At 58.5% G+C, this 16,462-nt stretch overlaps 2 protein-coding genes across 4 annotated transcripts; one reads left to right on the top strand and one right to left on the bottom strand.

Annotated features, from left to right (window-relative positions):
• Positions 1–548: 548 nt before the first annotated feature.
• ULK3 (unc-51 like kinase 3) lies at positions 549–7,395 on the top strand. Of its 3 annotated transcripts, none has more exons than XM_034994056.1 (16): positions 549–688; positions 1,330–1,470; positions 1,555–1,670; positions 2,231–2,331; positions 3,043–3,186; positions 3,407–3,489; positions 3,929–4,084; positions 4,228–4,333; positions 4,534–4,574; positions 4,812–4,914; positions 5,044–5,108; positions 5,194–5,272; positions 5,351–5,391; positions 5,774–5,821; positions 6,041–6,107; positions 6,226–7,395. In XM_034994056.1, exons 1-16 carry the CDS (start codon positions 587–589, stop codon positions 6,240–6,242), a joined length of 1,410 nt encoding a protein of 469 aa, XP_034849947.1. In that variant the 5' UTR covers positions 549–586; the 3' UTR covers positions 6,243–7,395. The 3 variants fall into 3 exon arrangements, with proteins under 3 accessions (XP_034849947.1, XP_034849946.1, XP_034849948.1); XM_034994055.1 differs by having other exon boundaries at positions 1,555–1,675; positions 2,227–2,331; XM_034994057.1 differs by having other exon boundaries at positions 602–688; positions 1,632–1,675; positions 2,227–2,331.
• A 4,187-nt stretch (positions 7,396–11,582) lies between these two features.
• CPLX3 (complexin 3) lies at positions 11,583–16,423 on the bottom strand. The gene is made up of 3 exons (XM_034993632.1): positions 16,124–16,423; positions 14,875–14,962; positions 11,583–13,040 (listed from the first exon to the last, which is right to left on the bottom strand). The coding sequence occupies exons 1-3, from the start codon at positions 16,285–16,287 to the stop codon at positions 12,819–12,821; spliced, it is 474 nt and encodes a 157-aa protein (XP_034849523.1). The 5' UTR covers positions 16,288–16,423; the 3' UTR covers positions 11,583–12,818.
• Between the last annotated feature and the right edge of the window lie 39 nt (positions 16,424–16,462).

Genomic DNA, 16,462 nt, shown 5'->3' with positions numbered 1-16,462 from the left:
CTCTCGCTGTGTCTTTCTCTGTCAAATAAATAAAATCTTTAAAAAAAAAAAAAAAGATTCTGCATCTGGCCACCCCGCTCTGGCTGGTCTGGGAGGGGCCAAGCGCCTTCCTGAGACTACTTGGCCAAAAGCACCTTCTTGTCCCAGTATCTCTACTTTAGAGCTGCTGGTTCTGGGCCGGAGGGGCACCCTTGGGAGCCTCTTTGACTCTTACCCCAGCACCCGGCACGCCTGCGCAGCCCGGCTCCTCCCCACTTGCCCTTCCCGTGAGCCATAAAGCCTGGATGGGATTCCCCCCTACCCCCAGCGACCTCATCTGCTGGCCTCGGCTCGGGGGCGGGGACCTTAGTGCTCCCACCACGTGATCTCCAGTGGCGAGGCGCCCCAAAGCGGCCCCTGGAGCACCCGGGGGAGGCGGGGCCGTGGGGGCGGGGCGGGGTGGCGCCCCGCCCACCGCGCTGCAGTCCCGGCGGGCGGCGCTGGGGGCAGCGTGGAGTCCGCTCCGTGGCCGCGCGCCCCGACCGCTGGGCTGCGCGCCGGAACGCGGAGCAGGGAAGCAGGAAGCGGCGGGCGCGGGGCGGCGGGGATGGCGGGGCCCGGCTGGGGCCCCCCGCGGCTGGACGGCTTCATCCTCACCGAGCGCTTGGGCAGCGGCACGTACGCCACAGTGTACAAGGCGTACGCCAAGGTGGGTGCGGGGCGGGGCGCCCCCCGGGGACCCCGGAGCCGGGCAGGGACGGGGCTGGGGAACCAGTGAGGGCCCGGCCCCTGTGCCCGCCAGACCCCGAGCGAGCCCGGGTGGGCGTCCGGCGAGAGAGAGGCGAGACGCGGCGTGCGAGCAGTGACGGGCCCGCGGCCGGCCGCCCTTCGGTGGAGGAGCTGGGAGCTGGCTGCCACCCTTAGGCTTTAAAAACAAACGCACGCCCACACAGCCCTGTTTTGTCTGGAGAGGCAGGTGGAGGCCTCGGTGGAGCTCGGTGTCACTGACTATAGAATAGGCGCAGAACAGGGAGGATCCTTGATGGGCTGGGAGGAGTCTGGGACAGGGTTCTAGAAGGCTGGACCCAGTTAGGAATCGGAGTGCGCCGCTCTAGAGCACTGAATGACATGCCTTCGTCGGGGCACTCTAGAATACAATGAGATAGATTATGGAGCAGCGTCGGAGAACGCCAGACTGGGTGGGGAGGCGGGGATTCCAGAATCCGGGTGCCTCCCTGGCCTGAGAAGGGGAAGCTGGGAAGCCTGGAGGCTGGTGTGATGGGGGAAGAGGGGCCAGGCATGGGCTCTGGCCCCCTCAAGGCAGAATCCTCAAATCTCCTGTCCCCACAGAAGGACACTCGTGAGGTGGTAGCCATAAAGTGCGTAGCCAAGAAGAGTCTGAACAAGGCATCTGTGGAGAACCTCCTGACAGAGATTGAGATCCTCAAGGGCATTCGACACCCCCACATCGTACAGCTGAAAGACTTCCAGGTGCGGGCCTGGGGTGGGGCCACCCCAAAGGGAGTGGAGAAGGGACATTCTCTTCAAGCTGCCTGTCTGCCTCTGTAACCACAGTGGGACAGCGACAACATCTATCTCATCATGGAGTTCTGTGCAGGGGGTGACCTGTCTCGCTTCATCCATACCCGCAGGATTCTGCCTGAGAAGGTGGCCCGTGTCTTCATGCAGCAGTTGGGTAAAAGCCTCTGACCCCCTCCTGACACCCCTTCCTGTGATCTCTGCCCCCCCTCAACCCCCCACCCCAGGCTTAGAGCCCTTCTTAGCAGTTGTCTCTGTCTCAGCTTGGATTGTTAGGGCCCCATCTTTCCCATGTGCCTATCCCTGGTTTAAGGATGTCATGAGAGACAGAGAGGAGCACCCATTTGTGGGGAGTCCAGGTTTCCACACGTGGAACATAATATAACGGATTCGTAGAACATTCCAGGGCCCAGGGGTAGAACTCAAGTGCTTTGCCAAGGAAAAGAACAAGACCCTAAGGGCTGGGGGGCTAGGGAGGCTTCTGGGAGGGGGAGGGGACTTGTGAATGGGTCCAGGGGGGTAGGGGTCAAATTCTTAGAAGTGGCGGGAACCTGATACTTAAGTATTAAGACATTCAGTAGAGCAGCCAGCGCAGAAGTCAGGTTGGACAAGCTCGAAGGGGCAGATGTAAGGCTGGAGGGGGCGAGGGGCAGGTGAAGGATGGGCTCCTCTGACCTGTTTCTCCGTGTGGGTCTTCTTACTCCCCAGCTAGTGCCCTGCAGTTCCTGCATGAACGGAGTATCTCTCACCTGGATCTGAAGCCACAGAACATTCTGCTGAGCTCCTTGGAGAAGCCCCACCTTAAACTGGCAGGTGTGAGTCTGGAACAGCAGGGATGAGGTTTGGAGGGTGGGTGTGCCGAGGCCTCCCACTGCCCAGGCTCGCTCAGCAGCCCTGGTTCTCATGGCACCCTCTGTTGAGTCATCAAGCAGTGATGGGCTGGGAGATGCAAGGACAGGCCCCACCACCAAAAGGCAGGACGTTTTTTGGGCTCCCCACACTTGACTCCAGCAGTGGACTGGATGGGGTCAGGGCTCAGTCTAGAGTCAGGGTCAGGACTCTGTGTGTGACCATGGGAAGGGCTCAGTGTGTGAGCAGGGTTGGGAACTGGTCCATCACCAGGATTGGGGCTCAACCTGCGACTGGGTCTGTGGCAGTGTTGGAGGATGAGGGGGGGAGGAGGTGGCTGTAGCCAAGAATGGACTTGAGGCTGGGAGGCCAGAAAGCAAGGTAAAACCTCAGCTTCTAATCCCTGGTGGGCCCTTATCCTCGTAGCTGGTGCGATCAGGGTGGGCTTCCTGGAAAAAGATGCCTGAGGGGGCTGGCTCCCAGAGGAAGATGTAGGAGGGTGTTCAGGCTAATTTGGAGAGAAAGGGTGTGAGCAGAGGCTGCAGAGTAGGATTGATCCTGGTGAGCCTGGCGGGTGGGGAGGAGCCCCTGAACTGGAGCTCAGAGTGAAGATTTAAAGGGCAGGAGCCACAGCAGCTAGAATTGGGGCCCTGCTGCCTGGCCTCTTGCCCGCAGACTTTGGTTTCGCACAGCACATGTCTCCCTGGGACGAGAAGCATGTGCTCCGTGGCTCCCCGCTCTACATGGCCCCCGAGATGGTGTGTCAGCGGCAGTACGACGCCCGTGTGGACCTCTGGTCCGTGGGGGTCATCCTGTACGGTGAGAGCTCTGTCCCCAGCCCCAACCCAGGGACCTCCGCCCTGTGTCCTCAGGCAAGGCCTCTCTGGGCCACTCCTGAAGGGTTCTAACGAATGTGACTCTGCGGGCCCGGGGACCCTGCCCTGAGAGGTGTCAGCCCCCCTGCCCCCACCCCAAGGAGTGGGCCAGGCCAGGCTTGACCCTATCCCCTCCCAGCCTGCCCTCTGCCTCCCTTCCACAGAAGCCCTCTTCGGGCAGCCCCCCTTTGCCTCCAGGTCATTCACAGAGCTGGAGGAGAAGATCCGGAGCAACCGGGTTATCGAGGTGGGTCTTGAAGGGTGCTTGGCAACCTGTTGGGAGAGGGGGTTAGGGCCCTGAGTTCTGAGCCCTCACTGCACCCGCACAGCCCGGGGTATGGGAACCCAGGTCGCTCAAGGCAGGGAGCAAAGGGCCTGCCCCACTGATTGTGTGTGGGCCCCCTGTGGGAGCAAAGCAAGCAGGCCAGGCCCAGCCTTCCCAGGAGTGACCCAGGGAGGGAAGAAGCACCTGCACGCAGGGCTCCCAACAGCAGGGCTTCCAGTGAGGGCGCGGCTCTCCCCTGGCTCCAGCGCCTTGTCCTGTCACTGTTCTTCCCGAGGCTCCGATTCTCCATCTGCACACGTATCCCTCTGGGGCGTCCCCAGACCAGGTGGTCCTGACTGGCCTCTGGGCTGGGGACTGAGGTGTTGGGGCCCCGTGTGATCTGTCTCCCACCCCCCCACAGCTCCCCCTGCGGCCGCCGCTCTCCCGAGACTGCAGGGACCTGCTGCAGCGGCTCTTGGAGCGGGACCCCAGCCGTCGCATCTCCTTCGAGGACTTCTTCGCCCACCCCTGGGTGGACCTGGAGCACATGCCCAGTGGGGAGAGCCTGGCCCGAGCAGTAAGCAGGCCAGCGGGAGGGCATGGGGAGGGGGCAGGTGGGGGGCTCATCGACCCCATTCGGTGGTGCACCGGGGACCTGCCTTTCTGTGTTCGTGGTGAGCATGGGGTGTGGGGCTGACCCCCGACCTGCCTGTCCCCCAGACCGCCCTGGTGGTGCAGGCTGTGAAGAAGGACCAGGACGGGGATGCTGCGGCTGCTTTATCTCTCTACTGCCAAGCCCTGGACTTCTTCGTGCCTGCCCTGCACTGTGAGTGCCCGGAGCCCCTGGGTGTAGCAGGGGTGGGGCGGCCTCAGCTGCGGTGGATGGATTCCAGAAGCAGCTCCCCACCCAGAATTTTGTGGGAGACAAAGCAGAGGGTAAATGTGGCCCTTGGTCCTTTTGAGGATTCCGGAGGATTTGGTATGGGGGCAGGGCAGACGCCTCATGTAAGCCCCCACTTTCTACAGATGAAGTGGATGCCCAGCGGAAGGAGGCAATTAAGGCAAAGGTGGGTGAGGGAGTCTCCTGAAGGAAAGGGGTGAGCGATCCTGGGGTCTCTGCAGACTGGCTCTCTTAGAACTGAGCACCAGCGCTTCTCTCCCAGGGAGGGTCCGGCCCGCCTCAGGGGTCCCCTGCCATTACAGTGTGGGGCAGTCACTGAGGACCCAGAGGGAGAACTTGGAGGTGGGTGCTGGTGAGGGAGTCGGGGTGGGACAGCCCCTTCTCAGCTCTTCACCTCCTGCAGGTGGGGCAGTACGTGTCCCGGGCCGAGGAGCTCAAAGTCATCGTCTCCTCCTCCAATCAGGCCCTGCTGAGGCAGGGGACCTCTGCCCGAGACCTGCTCAGAGGTAGGCTCGCGTCCTGGCCTCAGCCCCCAGCAGCTTCCCTCCAGCCCGAGGGGGCAGCAGCATGGGGTAGGTTCCCTGAGATGAAAAACAGGCTGCTTCCCTCACCCTGAGCTTTTGCCCTCATCCCAGAGATGGCTCGAGACAAACCTCGCCTCCTTGCTGCCCTGGAAGTGGCTTCGGCTGCCACAGCCAAGGTTTGTACCCAGTGCGAGGGGTCCATACGGGGCGGGAAGAGCCCAGGGCATGTCCCTGAGTGACCCTGTGTCCCTGTGGCTGTAGGAGGAGGAAGCCGGCGGGGAGCAGGATGCCCTGGGCCTGTACCAGCACGGCCTGGGGGAGCTGCTGGTGCTGCTGGCAGGTGAGGCCCCCCCTTCACCACACTCCCCCAAGCCCCAGGCTGCCCAGCCCTCACCACGCGTCCCCCCTCTCTTTGTAGCGGAGCCCCCAGGCCGGAGGCGGGAGCTGCTTCACACCGAGGTGCCCACTGCGGTTGGGAGGGTTGGGAGGCTTCCTCTTCCCCCTGCCTCCCGGGTTGGGGGCCCTCCTCAGCTTCCCTCAGGGTGTTCCAAGTCTGGGAGCCAGAGCTCACAGACCTGGGAGGTCAGTGGCCCCGCGCACTCCATTGGGCTCGGGTGCTGGGGGTCAGGGCGCCAGGACAGACAGGGTCTGGGAAGCCAGCGGCGGAAAGTGGGCACGCTGCTTTGGTTGGAAAGGCCTCCTGGAGAAGGGAGCGGATAGAGAGCTCGGGGGCGGTTGTTCGGATGGGGTAGAGGGTTCTGGAGAGCGTCAGGAGCGGGGAGGAAAGCAATTTGAAGGCCCCTCCGACCCACACCCCCATGGGCGTGTCTTCCCTCGGCAGGTTCAGAACCTTATGGCTCGAGCTGAATACCTGAAGGAGCAGGTCAAGGTGGGCACGCGGGCTGGATGTGTTCTGCCCCTCTCTGCCTATGGCTGTCTGTCGCCTGCGCCCCCTTCCGTGTCTCCCCCTTCCGTCTTCCTCTGAAGGTCTCCCCATCGCTGTCTCTGTCCTTGGCACTCGTGCTCAGTCACTCAGCGGCTGCTCGGTGCGGGCCCTGTGCCCGCCTCTGGCTGTCTCTCACCCCTGCGCTGCCTTTACGCTCCACAGATGAGGGAGTCTCGCTGGGCCGCTGAGACCCTGGACAAAGAAGGACTGTCGGAGTCTGTTCGTAGCTGTGAGTCCTGCCCTGGGGTTGGACCCTCTACCAAGGAGGGGGAAGGGCTGGGGGCAGCGCTGGATTCTGCCTTTGTGCCAGAGACTTAAGACGAACTTTCCCCCCTTCCGCTCCACAGCGTGCACCCTGCAGTGACCCCGGAGGGATGACTGGACAGACCACAGCCACCCCTAATTGGGGATACACTCCCCTAGACTGATGTCCAGAATCCTGTGGCCCTGTGCAGTGCTACGGAGCAGGCATCCTGGATGGGCAACTCTGAGGACCCCCCCACATCCCAGCATCTCTAGCCCCCCCTCAGGATCCTCTGCACTTCCCAGACGGTCTGATGGCCCATGTCGGTGTTGGAAGCACTGGGCCTTGGCCCCTGAGGGAAAGGGAGCAGGACTCTGGGAGAAGAGTTTCCTTCGTGTGACTTTGGTTATGTGGTGGTTGTTGGATCTTGAGCCTGTCAGTTTGGGGGCAGGAGGCCTCTGGGTTTGCTCTGAGAACAGGGCAGGGGGCCCTCTGCAGGGCACTTCTGCTCTTGCCCCTTCCCTGTCAGCAGGCAGCTATGCCCTGTGCCCACCCCTGTCCTTCCTGGGAACCCTTACTGCAACTCCCCTCCCCCCTTGCACTGGAATGGGGCACGTCAAGACCCCTCAGGGACCACCCACCCCACGGTGTGCACCCAGCCCCACAGAGCTTACCCGTTTTCCTGGGAGCTGACCCTCACCCACCCTCTGAATATTTTAAGATAATCCTTCAGACATGAAAATAATGTACTTTGCAGGGGTGGGGCAAATTTAAGAAAGCCATGCCTTGTTCCTGCTCTGGCCCAGGGGGCACAAGGGGAGTGGTCTTCAGCCTTCATCCTTCGCCCCTACTTGCCACAGAGCTGGTCCTGGCCTGGAGCGGGGAGGCATGGGGGCTGCCGGACCTATCAGGCTGAGGAGGAGCCAGCAAACCAGGAGACCTGGTTCTGGGTCTGACGTTGCAGCTCCCCCCGTGTGTGACCCTGGGCAAGTCCCTTCCCCTTTCTGGGCCTGATCTCCCCAGCTCTCCAATGGGGCTGTTAATACCTCCTCAGCTCCCCATATGGGCTTTTAAGAGGACAAAGTGACTTTAATCTGGAGAAGAATGTACACACAGTGGAGTTATTTGGGGGTTCTTTTTAAAAAGTCCACAAGGGTGCTGGTGATCTCTAACCTTTGTGCCCTTTAGTGCCTCCTTGGGACAAGAGGTGTCTTCCTTGCAGGAGGCTAGGTGTAAAGAATGTAATTCATTGTTTATTAAATTATTTTCTGAACTCGTGCTTCTCTTCTTGCCCTGGGAAAAATAGAGAGGGTATCCCCTGTTCACAGGCTGAGGGGTCCCAGGAAAAGCTGGGAAACCTGAGGGAGAGCGGGATCCCCAGACAGGATCTCCTGGCCTCTTCCCCTGGACTGGTCAGTGAGCAGAGAGCTGGACCCGGGGAAAGGTTATCCTCTCCCGTCTCAAGTGCTCAAACCCAGCTCGCCAGGACCCCAATCTGAAAGTTTCCAGCAGCCTGCTCTCCCCTTACCAGGTCTCGGTCTGAACAGCATGCAGGAGCATCTTTGGGGACTTAAGGGAGGAGGAGTGCATCCCGTGGGGGCCCTCCAGTGGGGCCAGGGAAGGGCTTCCATACTGGGAGGGACCTAATTTCCCCCGAAGCCCTTGGCCTGGCCTTTGGGGGGCAGTGTCGAGCAGTGGTCCGGGGGCAGAAGGCATGGCCAAGATCTTGGCTCTGCCCTTTGGCCCTGAAGCTTGGGACCCATTGATTAGCCAGTTTCTTGGTAAAATGAGGATGAAGGTAAGCGCCCAGTGGTGGTGGTTCGTAAGGATTAAAGGAGTTACCGTGTAGGGGCCTGACACAGTACAAGTTCAACACAATATTATTTTCAGATTTAGGGCAAGGAATGTACTTCAGATTATCTCTGGGAGTGGGCTGCCCAAGAAAGCCTCAATGAGAAAAATGAGGGAAAGGAAGGAAAGTGACTGGACCCAGTGAGCGGGTGGGTGAAGACTGGATGGGAGGGAGAGTGGGAATGAGGAAGGACGGGGTTGAAAGACCAATTGAACAGAAGGATGATGGGCTCAAGGGTTGGCCTGCGGACCCCACAGTGTGTATGTGATCTCTGCATTGGCTGTACCCGAACAAGGGCCTGAAACTCCTACAGATGGGTGTGGGGAGGAGGGCCCCATTTCAGGGACGGGAAAGGCCCAGCTGGTCCTGTCGAAGCCACCTGCCAAGGAAGGAGACAGTCCAGCCCGAGGAGGTGCGGCTTGTTCTCTAGGGTTCTCTTCGAATGGCAGAGACCTATGGGAAATATGCTAATCTGCTTTAAAAAATATATTTTTTTCCTCCTAGGAGCAAGAGTTTCCGTCTCTCACATTTAACACTTTGAAAGTGCGCAAAGCAGGGCAGACACGCCCCATCATCTGTGTGCCTCATCCGCCCTGTCCTCCCACTTCCACTCAGTCCCCCAAGCCCAGAGCCAGCGCCAGGCCAAGCTGGGGGAGCACCTGAGCCTGGGTCCCTCTGTCTCCCAAGGGGCCAGCCCCGGGAGCAGCAGACGGGCCGCTGGAGCAGACTGAGGTGTCCCTGTGCCCAGCCTGCCCTTTCTTTTGCTAAGGAGGAAAAAGTGGAAGGACAGAGAACCTTGGTTCCTGCAGGAGTCATCTAGAAGAGCTCTTGTCCCCAGAAGCCAGCTGCCAGCCCAGCCCCCATAGGGGAGATGGCCCAGCCCTGAGGCTGGGACATGACGGGAAGGGGCACATCACTTTCTCCAGAGTAACTCATCCCCATACTTGAAATCCCACAGACACACTAACACACAGACACAGGCCCCAGGCAGTAGACCTACAGAAACACCAAAGCCACGTTCAGGTTCACAGACCCACGCAGACCCCACATGGACTCACACTCGTGATCACACACACACACGCGCACACGCAGGCACGGTTCCTGCTGAATAAGGCTGAGGCAGCCTCAGCGCCACTGCTCCCCCGGATCAGCCCACCCTGGCTCCCCTGCTCTCCCTGAGCCTTGCCCCACAGGGTTCTGGGAACAGGTGTGCCTGGCAGGCCCAGGGTTAGAGGCAGGGCAGCAGGCTCTGGGGCCCCCTCCCACTCCCTGTGCACAGCTCCCTGCCCCCAACCCAGCCTCAGGCATCACCCGGGTCAATAGGCACAGCCAGCATCTCAGGCTCAGCGAGCCAACATTCCCCCAGATGTCCCCAGCGCCTGCCGGGGGGCCTTCACGTCTGAGGAGGTACCATCTGGCCAACGGGGGAAGGGGAGGTCCTCTGAACTCCAAACCCCATCCCCCTCCCAACTCCACCCTGGGGACCAGCTGGTCTCTGGAAAATCACTGCTTCTGTCTCTGTACCCCTCTCCCTCTGAGAACCAGGCCTGAGCTGTCTGGGTAGGTAGAAGGCAGAAGAAGGAGACTGGAGTAGGTCAGGGGTCACCAAACTTCCTGAAATCGCCCATATTACGGGGCTGGAGAATGGGGGTGGGGTGAGGGGAGCAGGCCAGCCATCTTTGCCATCCCTCTCCTCCTGAAAACGTGGAGGGGGTTGGGACGCAGGGGCTGTCTCGTCCCCTTTCAATATCTCCTGTAACCTCAGACTGCCTGCAAGCATGAGAAAGAGGGAAGGAGGAGGGAAGAAAAACAGGAGAAAGAAAAAGGCCCAGGGAGGTAAATGGCTTACTCTAAACTACGCTGTCCTAATGGCAGGGTTTTAATTGCTGTGAAAAGGGAAGTTTGGGGGCTAGTGGCTTTCTCTGTGGCCCTCCCATCACACCAGGGGGGTGACCAGTCACGGACCAAGTGACTGTTGAATAAGTGGAAGCAGAAACCGGCCGGGAAGAGAGTAGTGGGCCAGTGGTCACGTAGACAGGCCCTGAGGGCTTGGGAGTGGGGGCAGGTACAGAGGCAGCCCCCCACCTGAGGGTGTGAGTATGGGACAGATAGGAGCCAGGAACGGAGTAGAAGAGGGTGGGAGGCACAAATGAGAAGGACGTGGACTGGCAGAGAAGCCCTGAGAGCAGGGGAAGTAAGAGGGGAGGCAGGGAGAGGCCAGCAGAGCCTGGAGACCCCTCAGCCTGTCCTCCTTGCCCACCTCTGCCTGGGCCCCAGAGCTGGCTCCTTTTGCGCCAGAGCCTCCTCCCCCCATTCCAGGGCCACGCAGACAGGTCAGGGCTTTTTGGGGTCCCCAGGCATGAGGAGGAAACGAGTGTGGGGGCTCAGCACCCCCATCTCCCTGACTCCAGGCCCCAACCAGCTCATTTTGTGAGGGTTCAGTGAGTGCTAACCCCCCAGCCTCCCCCACGGCCTGCCTCTCTGCCTCTTTCACTCTGGGTCCTGCAAACCACTGAGGGAAAAGGGGTCTGTCCAATCCCATTAGGCAGAAGGTCCCTGGAGGGTGGCGTGCTGACGTGGGCCTTGCTGCTGATGCAGCTGAGGAGGCCCATGCACCTCCCCCCACACACACCTGGCCTGGGGCTTTAGCTTGGGTCTCCTCCAGCTCCAGGAAGGTCAGGAGGGGGTTTTGTCCAGAGACTGCCCAGGGGGCAGCCTAGGAGCAGCTCAGAGGCCCAGGCCCCTTCCCAGGAGATGCTCAGGAGAGAAGGCTCGGCGTGACAGCCCAAGCCGCCCCGTCCTGGGCCTGTGTCCCTCCCTGTCCTCACCCTCCTCATTCCTCATTCTCTTTTTCTCCTCTCTCTTCCACCTGTTTCTCCCTATGTTACCTACGGAAGAGATTTTATGTTTCTTTTTCTTTTTTTTTAAGATTTTATTTATTTGACACAGAGAGACAGCCAGAGAGGGAACACAAGCAGGGGGAGTGGGAGAGGGAGAAGCAGTCTTCCCGCCGAGCAGGGAGCCCGATGTGGGACTCGATCCCAGGACCCTGGGATCATGACCTGAGCCGAAGGCAGCCGCTTAACGACTGAGCCACCCAGGCGCCCGAGGTTTTATGTTTCTTGTTCTTATTTTACAAGGGAGGCCTAATGGAGACTTTGCCCTTGAAACCAAACCCTCATATGGCTGTGCTGCCTGTAAACCTTGGCTGGCTTCCCAAGGCTGGTGCCAAGCAGGGACACCTGGGGTGAGCCTGTAGCACCTTGTCACTGCTCAGGGCCCTGGGGTGGCCTGCTTGGGGTTGGTTTCCTGGACCCCCCACAGGTAAGTAGGATGAGATTTGGGCTCTTCGGGTTTTTTTTTTTTTTTAAGGATTCAGTTGTCATTTATTGGTCTAGTGTCAAGGGCTTTACAAACAGTCATCCTTGGAAACATTGTTATTTAGAGAAGGGGTAGTTCATTTCACAGCAGGGAAAAGAGGCTCTGAGAGTTTGGAAAGGGACCTGCTCAAAGTCACACAGCAGTGACGGGACTGGAAGGCAGTGGCCCTGCCTTCTCTTTGTTATACCTGCCGTCTCCAAGGTGAGAAGGGGGGGTAGGTGTAGGTGCTGGAGACAGCTGTGATTGAGCCGTAGCCCCTCCTGGGGTCCCAAGTAATGGCCCGGAGGCCCGGCCATGTCCATGTGCACCCCCATCCAGCTGGCTGCCGCACCCTCCTCAAAGCCCAGACCTGTTTCATCCAGTCCCAGGCTGGACCTGGCGCCCTAGGTCAGTGCGGGAACCCTGCCCTTGCCCACGGCCCCAAGAGGTAGGACTTGAACATCTAAGAGAGGCTGGCATTGCTATGAAGCTACGGGTGAAGACGGCTGTGGGGCTGCGAACCCCAGGATTCCTGGAGGTCTATAAGAAGTGGGAGGATAGGTACATCATTTCAAATTTTTATTTTTCACAGAGCTGACAGGAGATCCAGCTATGGAATCCAGAGAGAGTTCTACGGGAACAGAACAGAAATTGCCTGGGCCTGGGTCCAGAGAAGGCCTGGAGCCGCCTGGGCTACCGTTCAGTGCCAGCTTCATCCTTGGCACTCGGCCCCTCACACAGCATCACTCAGCTCCCGGGAGCCAGAGCCCACGGTACAACGGCAGCCGCTCGAGGCTATGGCTGCAGCTGTTGTCCAGCCCAAGGAGGAGTGCGGGGTGGGCTCCGAGGGCCAGGGAGGCCAAGCCAGAAAGAGTCTTAGAAATTACCCAGTCCACCCCCATTTTAGAGATGATGCAGTGAGGCCCAGAAAGAGCAGTGGCTTTCAAGGAGAATGAACACAGAGGCTCAAAGTTGGGCTTCTGATCTACTGAGTGTGTCTGCCCAAAGAGCCCTCTAAGCATGTCTGAGTTGGTGTCTACAGGGGCTGGCTTGTGCGTGTGTGCGTGTGTGTATGTGTGTGCGTGTGTGTTTGCCAGGATGTGTCTGTGGTGCATGCTTCCGCACACACCATGGTTTCCATGTCTCTCTATGTGTCTCTCTATGGGTGCTCCTGTGTGCAGGAACTTGGGGCCATGGCCGGAGGGAGATGGGCCTATTCCTACAATCTTAGGAGGCTTCTCCAGGCTGAGCAGAGAGGGTGGGTCCTGAGGGAAAGGGTGAGGAATGGGGACTCTGGACCCAGTGGAGAGGGAGAGACCAGAAGGCAGGTTTGGGCCATGGATGAGAAGGGTCCTGAGCTAACATGGGACAGGGGGAAACAAAACTAAGATGGGGTGTGGGTCCCTGGACATTGAGACATGTTCTTAGCCCTCATGTGGGCCCAGCCCCCTGGTCACCCCAGTGGGCAACCCCAGGGGAAGTAGTCACATGATGTGGCACTTCTCAGCTGATTGCTTGAGGTCCCCCAATGTGGCCTGGGCCTTGTCCTTGAGTGAGCCGAAGTCCAAGCCAGGGAGACTGGCCAACTGCCCAAGGACGGAGGCCCTCTCCTCCTCCTCTGTGTCCTCCTCAATCATCTTGGCCAGCTCCCGGGGCAGCTCCACGTCTCCACCTGCCATCTGAATCTGGCTCTCATCTGTCTCGTTCTGAAGGGAAGAGGGGAGGAGGTGGAGTGGGGCTGGAGGCCCAGGAAGACCCAGAGTTGAAGGGACAGGGAGGAGGCCTGGACTGGGCTCCCAACCCTTAGATTCTTGAGCCATATGTTCCAGTGAGTTCAGCCCCCACCCCCACATCCCAGGATCAAGCTTTTGACACTTGGACATGGAGACCTTGCACTTTTATACCACCTAACTTCACTCTGAGATACTGAAGACACTAGCATAGTGAATAAAGCAAAATGAAAATGCTTAGGAGTCAAACTGTTCCAGTCAGCTAAGTCATAGGCTGGCTATTATAACCTATGCTGGAGGACATAGGGATCACAGTGACGGATACCATTTATCAAGTGCCTACTCTATGGCTGACATTCAAAATACCCCTGTGAGGTAGGTATTCTTATTTCTATTTTACAAATAAGGAAATTGAGGCTCAGTTTAAGTAAGTAAATTATTCAATTTAAGTAAATAACTTGTGGACGTCGCACAACTAGGAAGCAGGGGCAATTGTTTTAAACCTACATCATGGGGACACCTGGGTGGCTCAGTTGGTTAAGCGGCTGACTTCGGCTCAGGTCATAGTCCCGGGGTCCTGGGATCGAGTCCCGTGTCAGGCTCCCTGCTCAGCGGGGAGTCTGCTTTTCTCTCTCCCTCCGCCCCTCCCCCACTTGTGCTCTCTCTCTCTCAAATAAATAAATAAAATATTAAAAAAAAATAAACCTACATCATGGATTCCAACATTTGTGATCTCTTTGCACAACACCTACTGGTTGTCGTTGCATTTCTCTACCCCTTTGGAGACCCTGGCGCTTCCCACTTTATGTCCTACTCAGTTACAGCCAAGTCTTCCCTCTTTTATTAGATTCAGAGTTCCCTGATGACAGGAGTTGTGCTTAGTCAAGCATTTGAGCAATGACTCCATTCCTAGCTGGGTTTAACTCAGTAGCTTTCCCAGCTTTCTGGACTGGTTTTCCCACTGAGAGACTGGTACCCTGTGGAGAGCCAGAGGCAGCCAAGGGATCAGTAAACATTTGTTGAATGAATGAATGTGATGTTCGCATGTCTGATCTTCCAATTCAAGTGGAAGATTCTGGGCACTGGGAGTACCTTGTGCCTCAGTTTCCTCGTTAGGCAACACTTACATGCCCATCTAGTGCTGCAGTGCCTATGGGAGACATCCTCCTGGCTGTTGACCAACCAGTGGGCATTTTGCTCTCTGCAGGCGGACTCCATACCCTGGAAGGCAGCCAGGGGTCCTACAGCAAGCTGAGGTTCCACATTCACAGGCTTGAGCTCTGACCCCGCTCCAACACTAGCTGGCTGTGTGGCCTTGTCAAGTTCCTTAATCTCTCTGAGCCTCAGTTTCCTTATCTGTAGTGTGGGTGATAGCTACATGGAAGAATTATTGAGGGGCTACATGAGGGCATGAAGGCTAAGTGCCTGGCACACAGTGGGTGCTGCATTCTCTACCCGACCCCGCCCTCCCTGGGTGTGCAGGAGCTCCAAGTGTACTCAACCTTGTGGTAAAATCTACTGCCTTCCACTTCTTCATCTGCCCGGGCCTGATTGGGGTTTGGGGGAGGGGGACGTGGGGGGAGAGAAGGGGTCTGAACTGGCTCCAGAAACACAAACCTATCAGTCTTGGGAAGGCTGGGCTTACCTTCAGCACCAAGCCCTGTCCTCTGAGTCAGAGAACGAAGGATCCAACCAAGAACTCCGTGAGTTTTAGGAGCTGAGAGTTGCAGAGACCAGAGTCCGGAGAAAGAGTGGGGAGCTCTAAGCTCAGGGTCCCCATGTGCCTACCAGCCCAGGCTCCTAAGCTTACCTTGGGCAGCCGATATTTATCTCGGAAGTGGCTCCGCAGCGTGGCCCGCTCCGCCTTCCTCTGCGTGAACTGCGCGTCCCGCTCCATCCTGCGGGAGCACCGAGGCGGAGTCATCTCAAGGGCTGAGAGAAAGGGCGGGGTCTGCGAGGAAAGGGGGAGGGGTCTCCGCGTCCCGCGGCGCGAACAGCTTCGCTCCTGCCAGGGTCGCCTGTGTGTCGCGAGGGTGCTCCGACCTGGCAGCCTCGGTTAGTCCGTGCTGCCTTCCCCCCATCATCGCGGCCTTTTGTTGTCCCTGCACCTGCCACTGGACTATCGGGGAGGGAGCCGTCAGCCTGTCTGGCTCGCTCTGCAGACCCTAATATGTGTCCCTCGCGGCTTCTTAACTCCGTCTGTCTTTTCCCTTCCTGACAGATTGTGTCGTGTGGGGGAAAGTATTCGGGACAGACTTGGGTTTGCGTCCTGGCTGCACCGCTACTTTGGATATGTCACTTATTTCCCTCTTTTGCAACTCACAAAACTATTATCAGGATTAAGCGAAATAATAGCTAATATTTAATGATACACCATGTGCTCGGCACTGTGCTAGGCAGTTTACATGCGTTAAATAATTTAATCCTTCTAAATATATAAGGCATGTTTTATGGTTACCATCCCCATTTTACAGAAGAGGAAACTGAGGCACAGAAAGGTTTAAGTAACCAGTTTAAAGTCACCCAGCTAAAAAGAAGAAAAACCTGGATCTGAACCTAACTAAGCAGCCTAGCTCTGGAGTCCAGCCCCAGCTGCCTTTCTGTGCCAGCACTGCCTGCACACAAGTAGACATTGAGGCTCAATATCTTTGAGTGCCCCTTCTCAAGATCTGTCTCTGTGACTCTGAGACCCCTCAGCTGCATCGCTTTTCTCAGAACCTCAGGCTCAAAGGAGCTCCAGTTGGAAGATGCAGACAGCTAGGACCAGATCGGATTAAGGGATTACTTGTTTCGTCAGAAATGCACGTGCCCCCACCCCATCCCAGGTCCCTCCTGTCCCTGCCCCCACTCCCTCTGGGCCCAGAGTGCGAAGCTGGGACGGGGTCCTGGGTTTGAGATGGGGTGGATCTGGGGTCAGCCTAGAAAGCAGATCCCAGCTTCTTACCATGTCTAAAAAAGTAAGGTAAGGAGACTCGGGGTCTGAAACCGCCCTAGTGGTGGGCCAGGTGGCTGGAGGGGGTGGGGGAAGGTCGTTGGAGGCAGGAAAGGATCCCACTCACTTCTCTTCCACCAGTTGCTTCTGATACTCCTCATACTCTTCTCGGCTCATGCCCTGCGTTTCGGCCGCCGATTTGTCCCCGTCCCCCTTGTCATCGCCGCCCCCCAGGCTCCCGGTGAGGTTCTTCAGCTGGCCGCCCACCATAGTCTTCACCATGAACGCCATGGTCTTCGCTGGCCCTGGCACCGGGCTCCGGGAGCCAGGCACGTCCGCACCTACTTCAGCACTAGGTCTCGCGGACAGCTCCTGCCGCGGGCCGGCGCCCCACGCTCTGAGCCTCCCGCTGCCCGCCCCTGCCCAGGCCCGCCCCCACCTCCCCAAACCCCTCCTCACGGGGGGC

The sequence above is a fragment of the Mirounga leonina genome, unplaced genomic scaffold (genome assembly GCF_011800145.1).
Source record: "Mirounga leonina isolate KUSES-001 unplaced genomic scaffold, KU_Mleo_1.0 Mir_91, whole genome shotgun sequence".
Lineage (NCBI taxonomy): Eukaryota > Metazoa > Chordata > Mammalia > Carnivora > Phocidae > Mirounga > Mirounga leonina.
The sequence above is the reverse complement of the archived record's forward strand: the minus strand, read 5'-3'. Positions and strand labels throughout refer to the sequence as shown.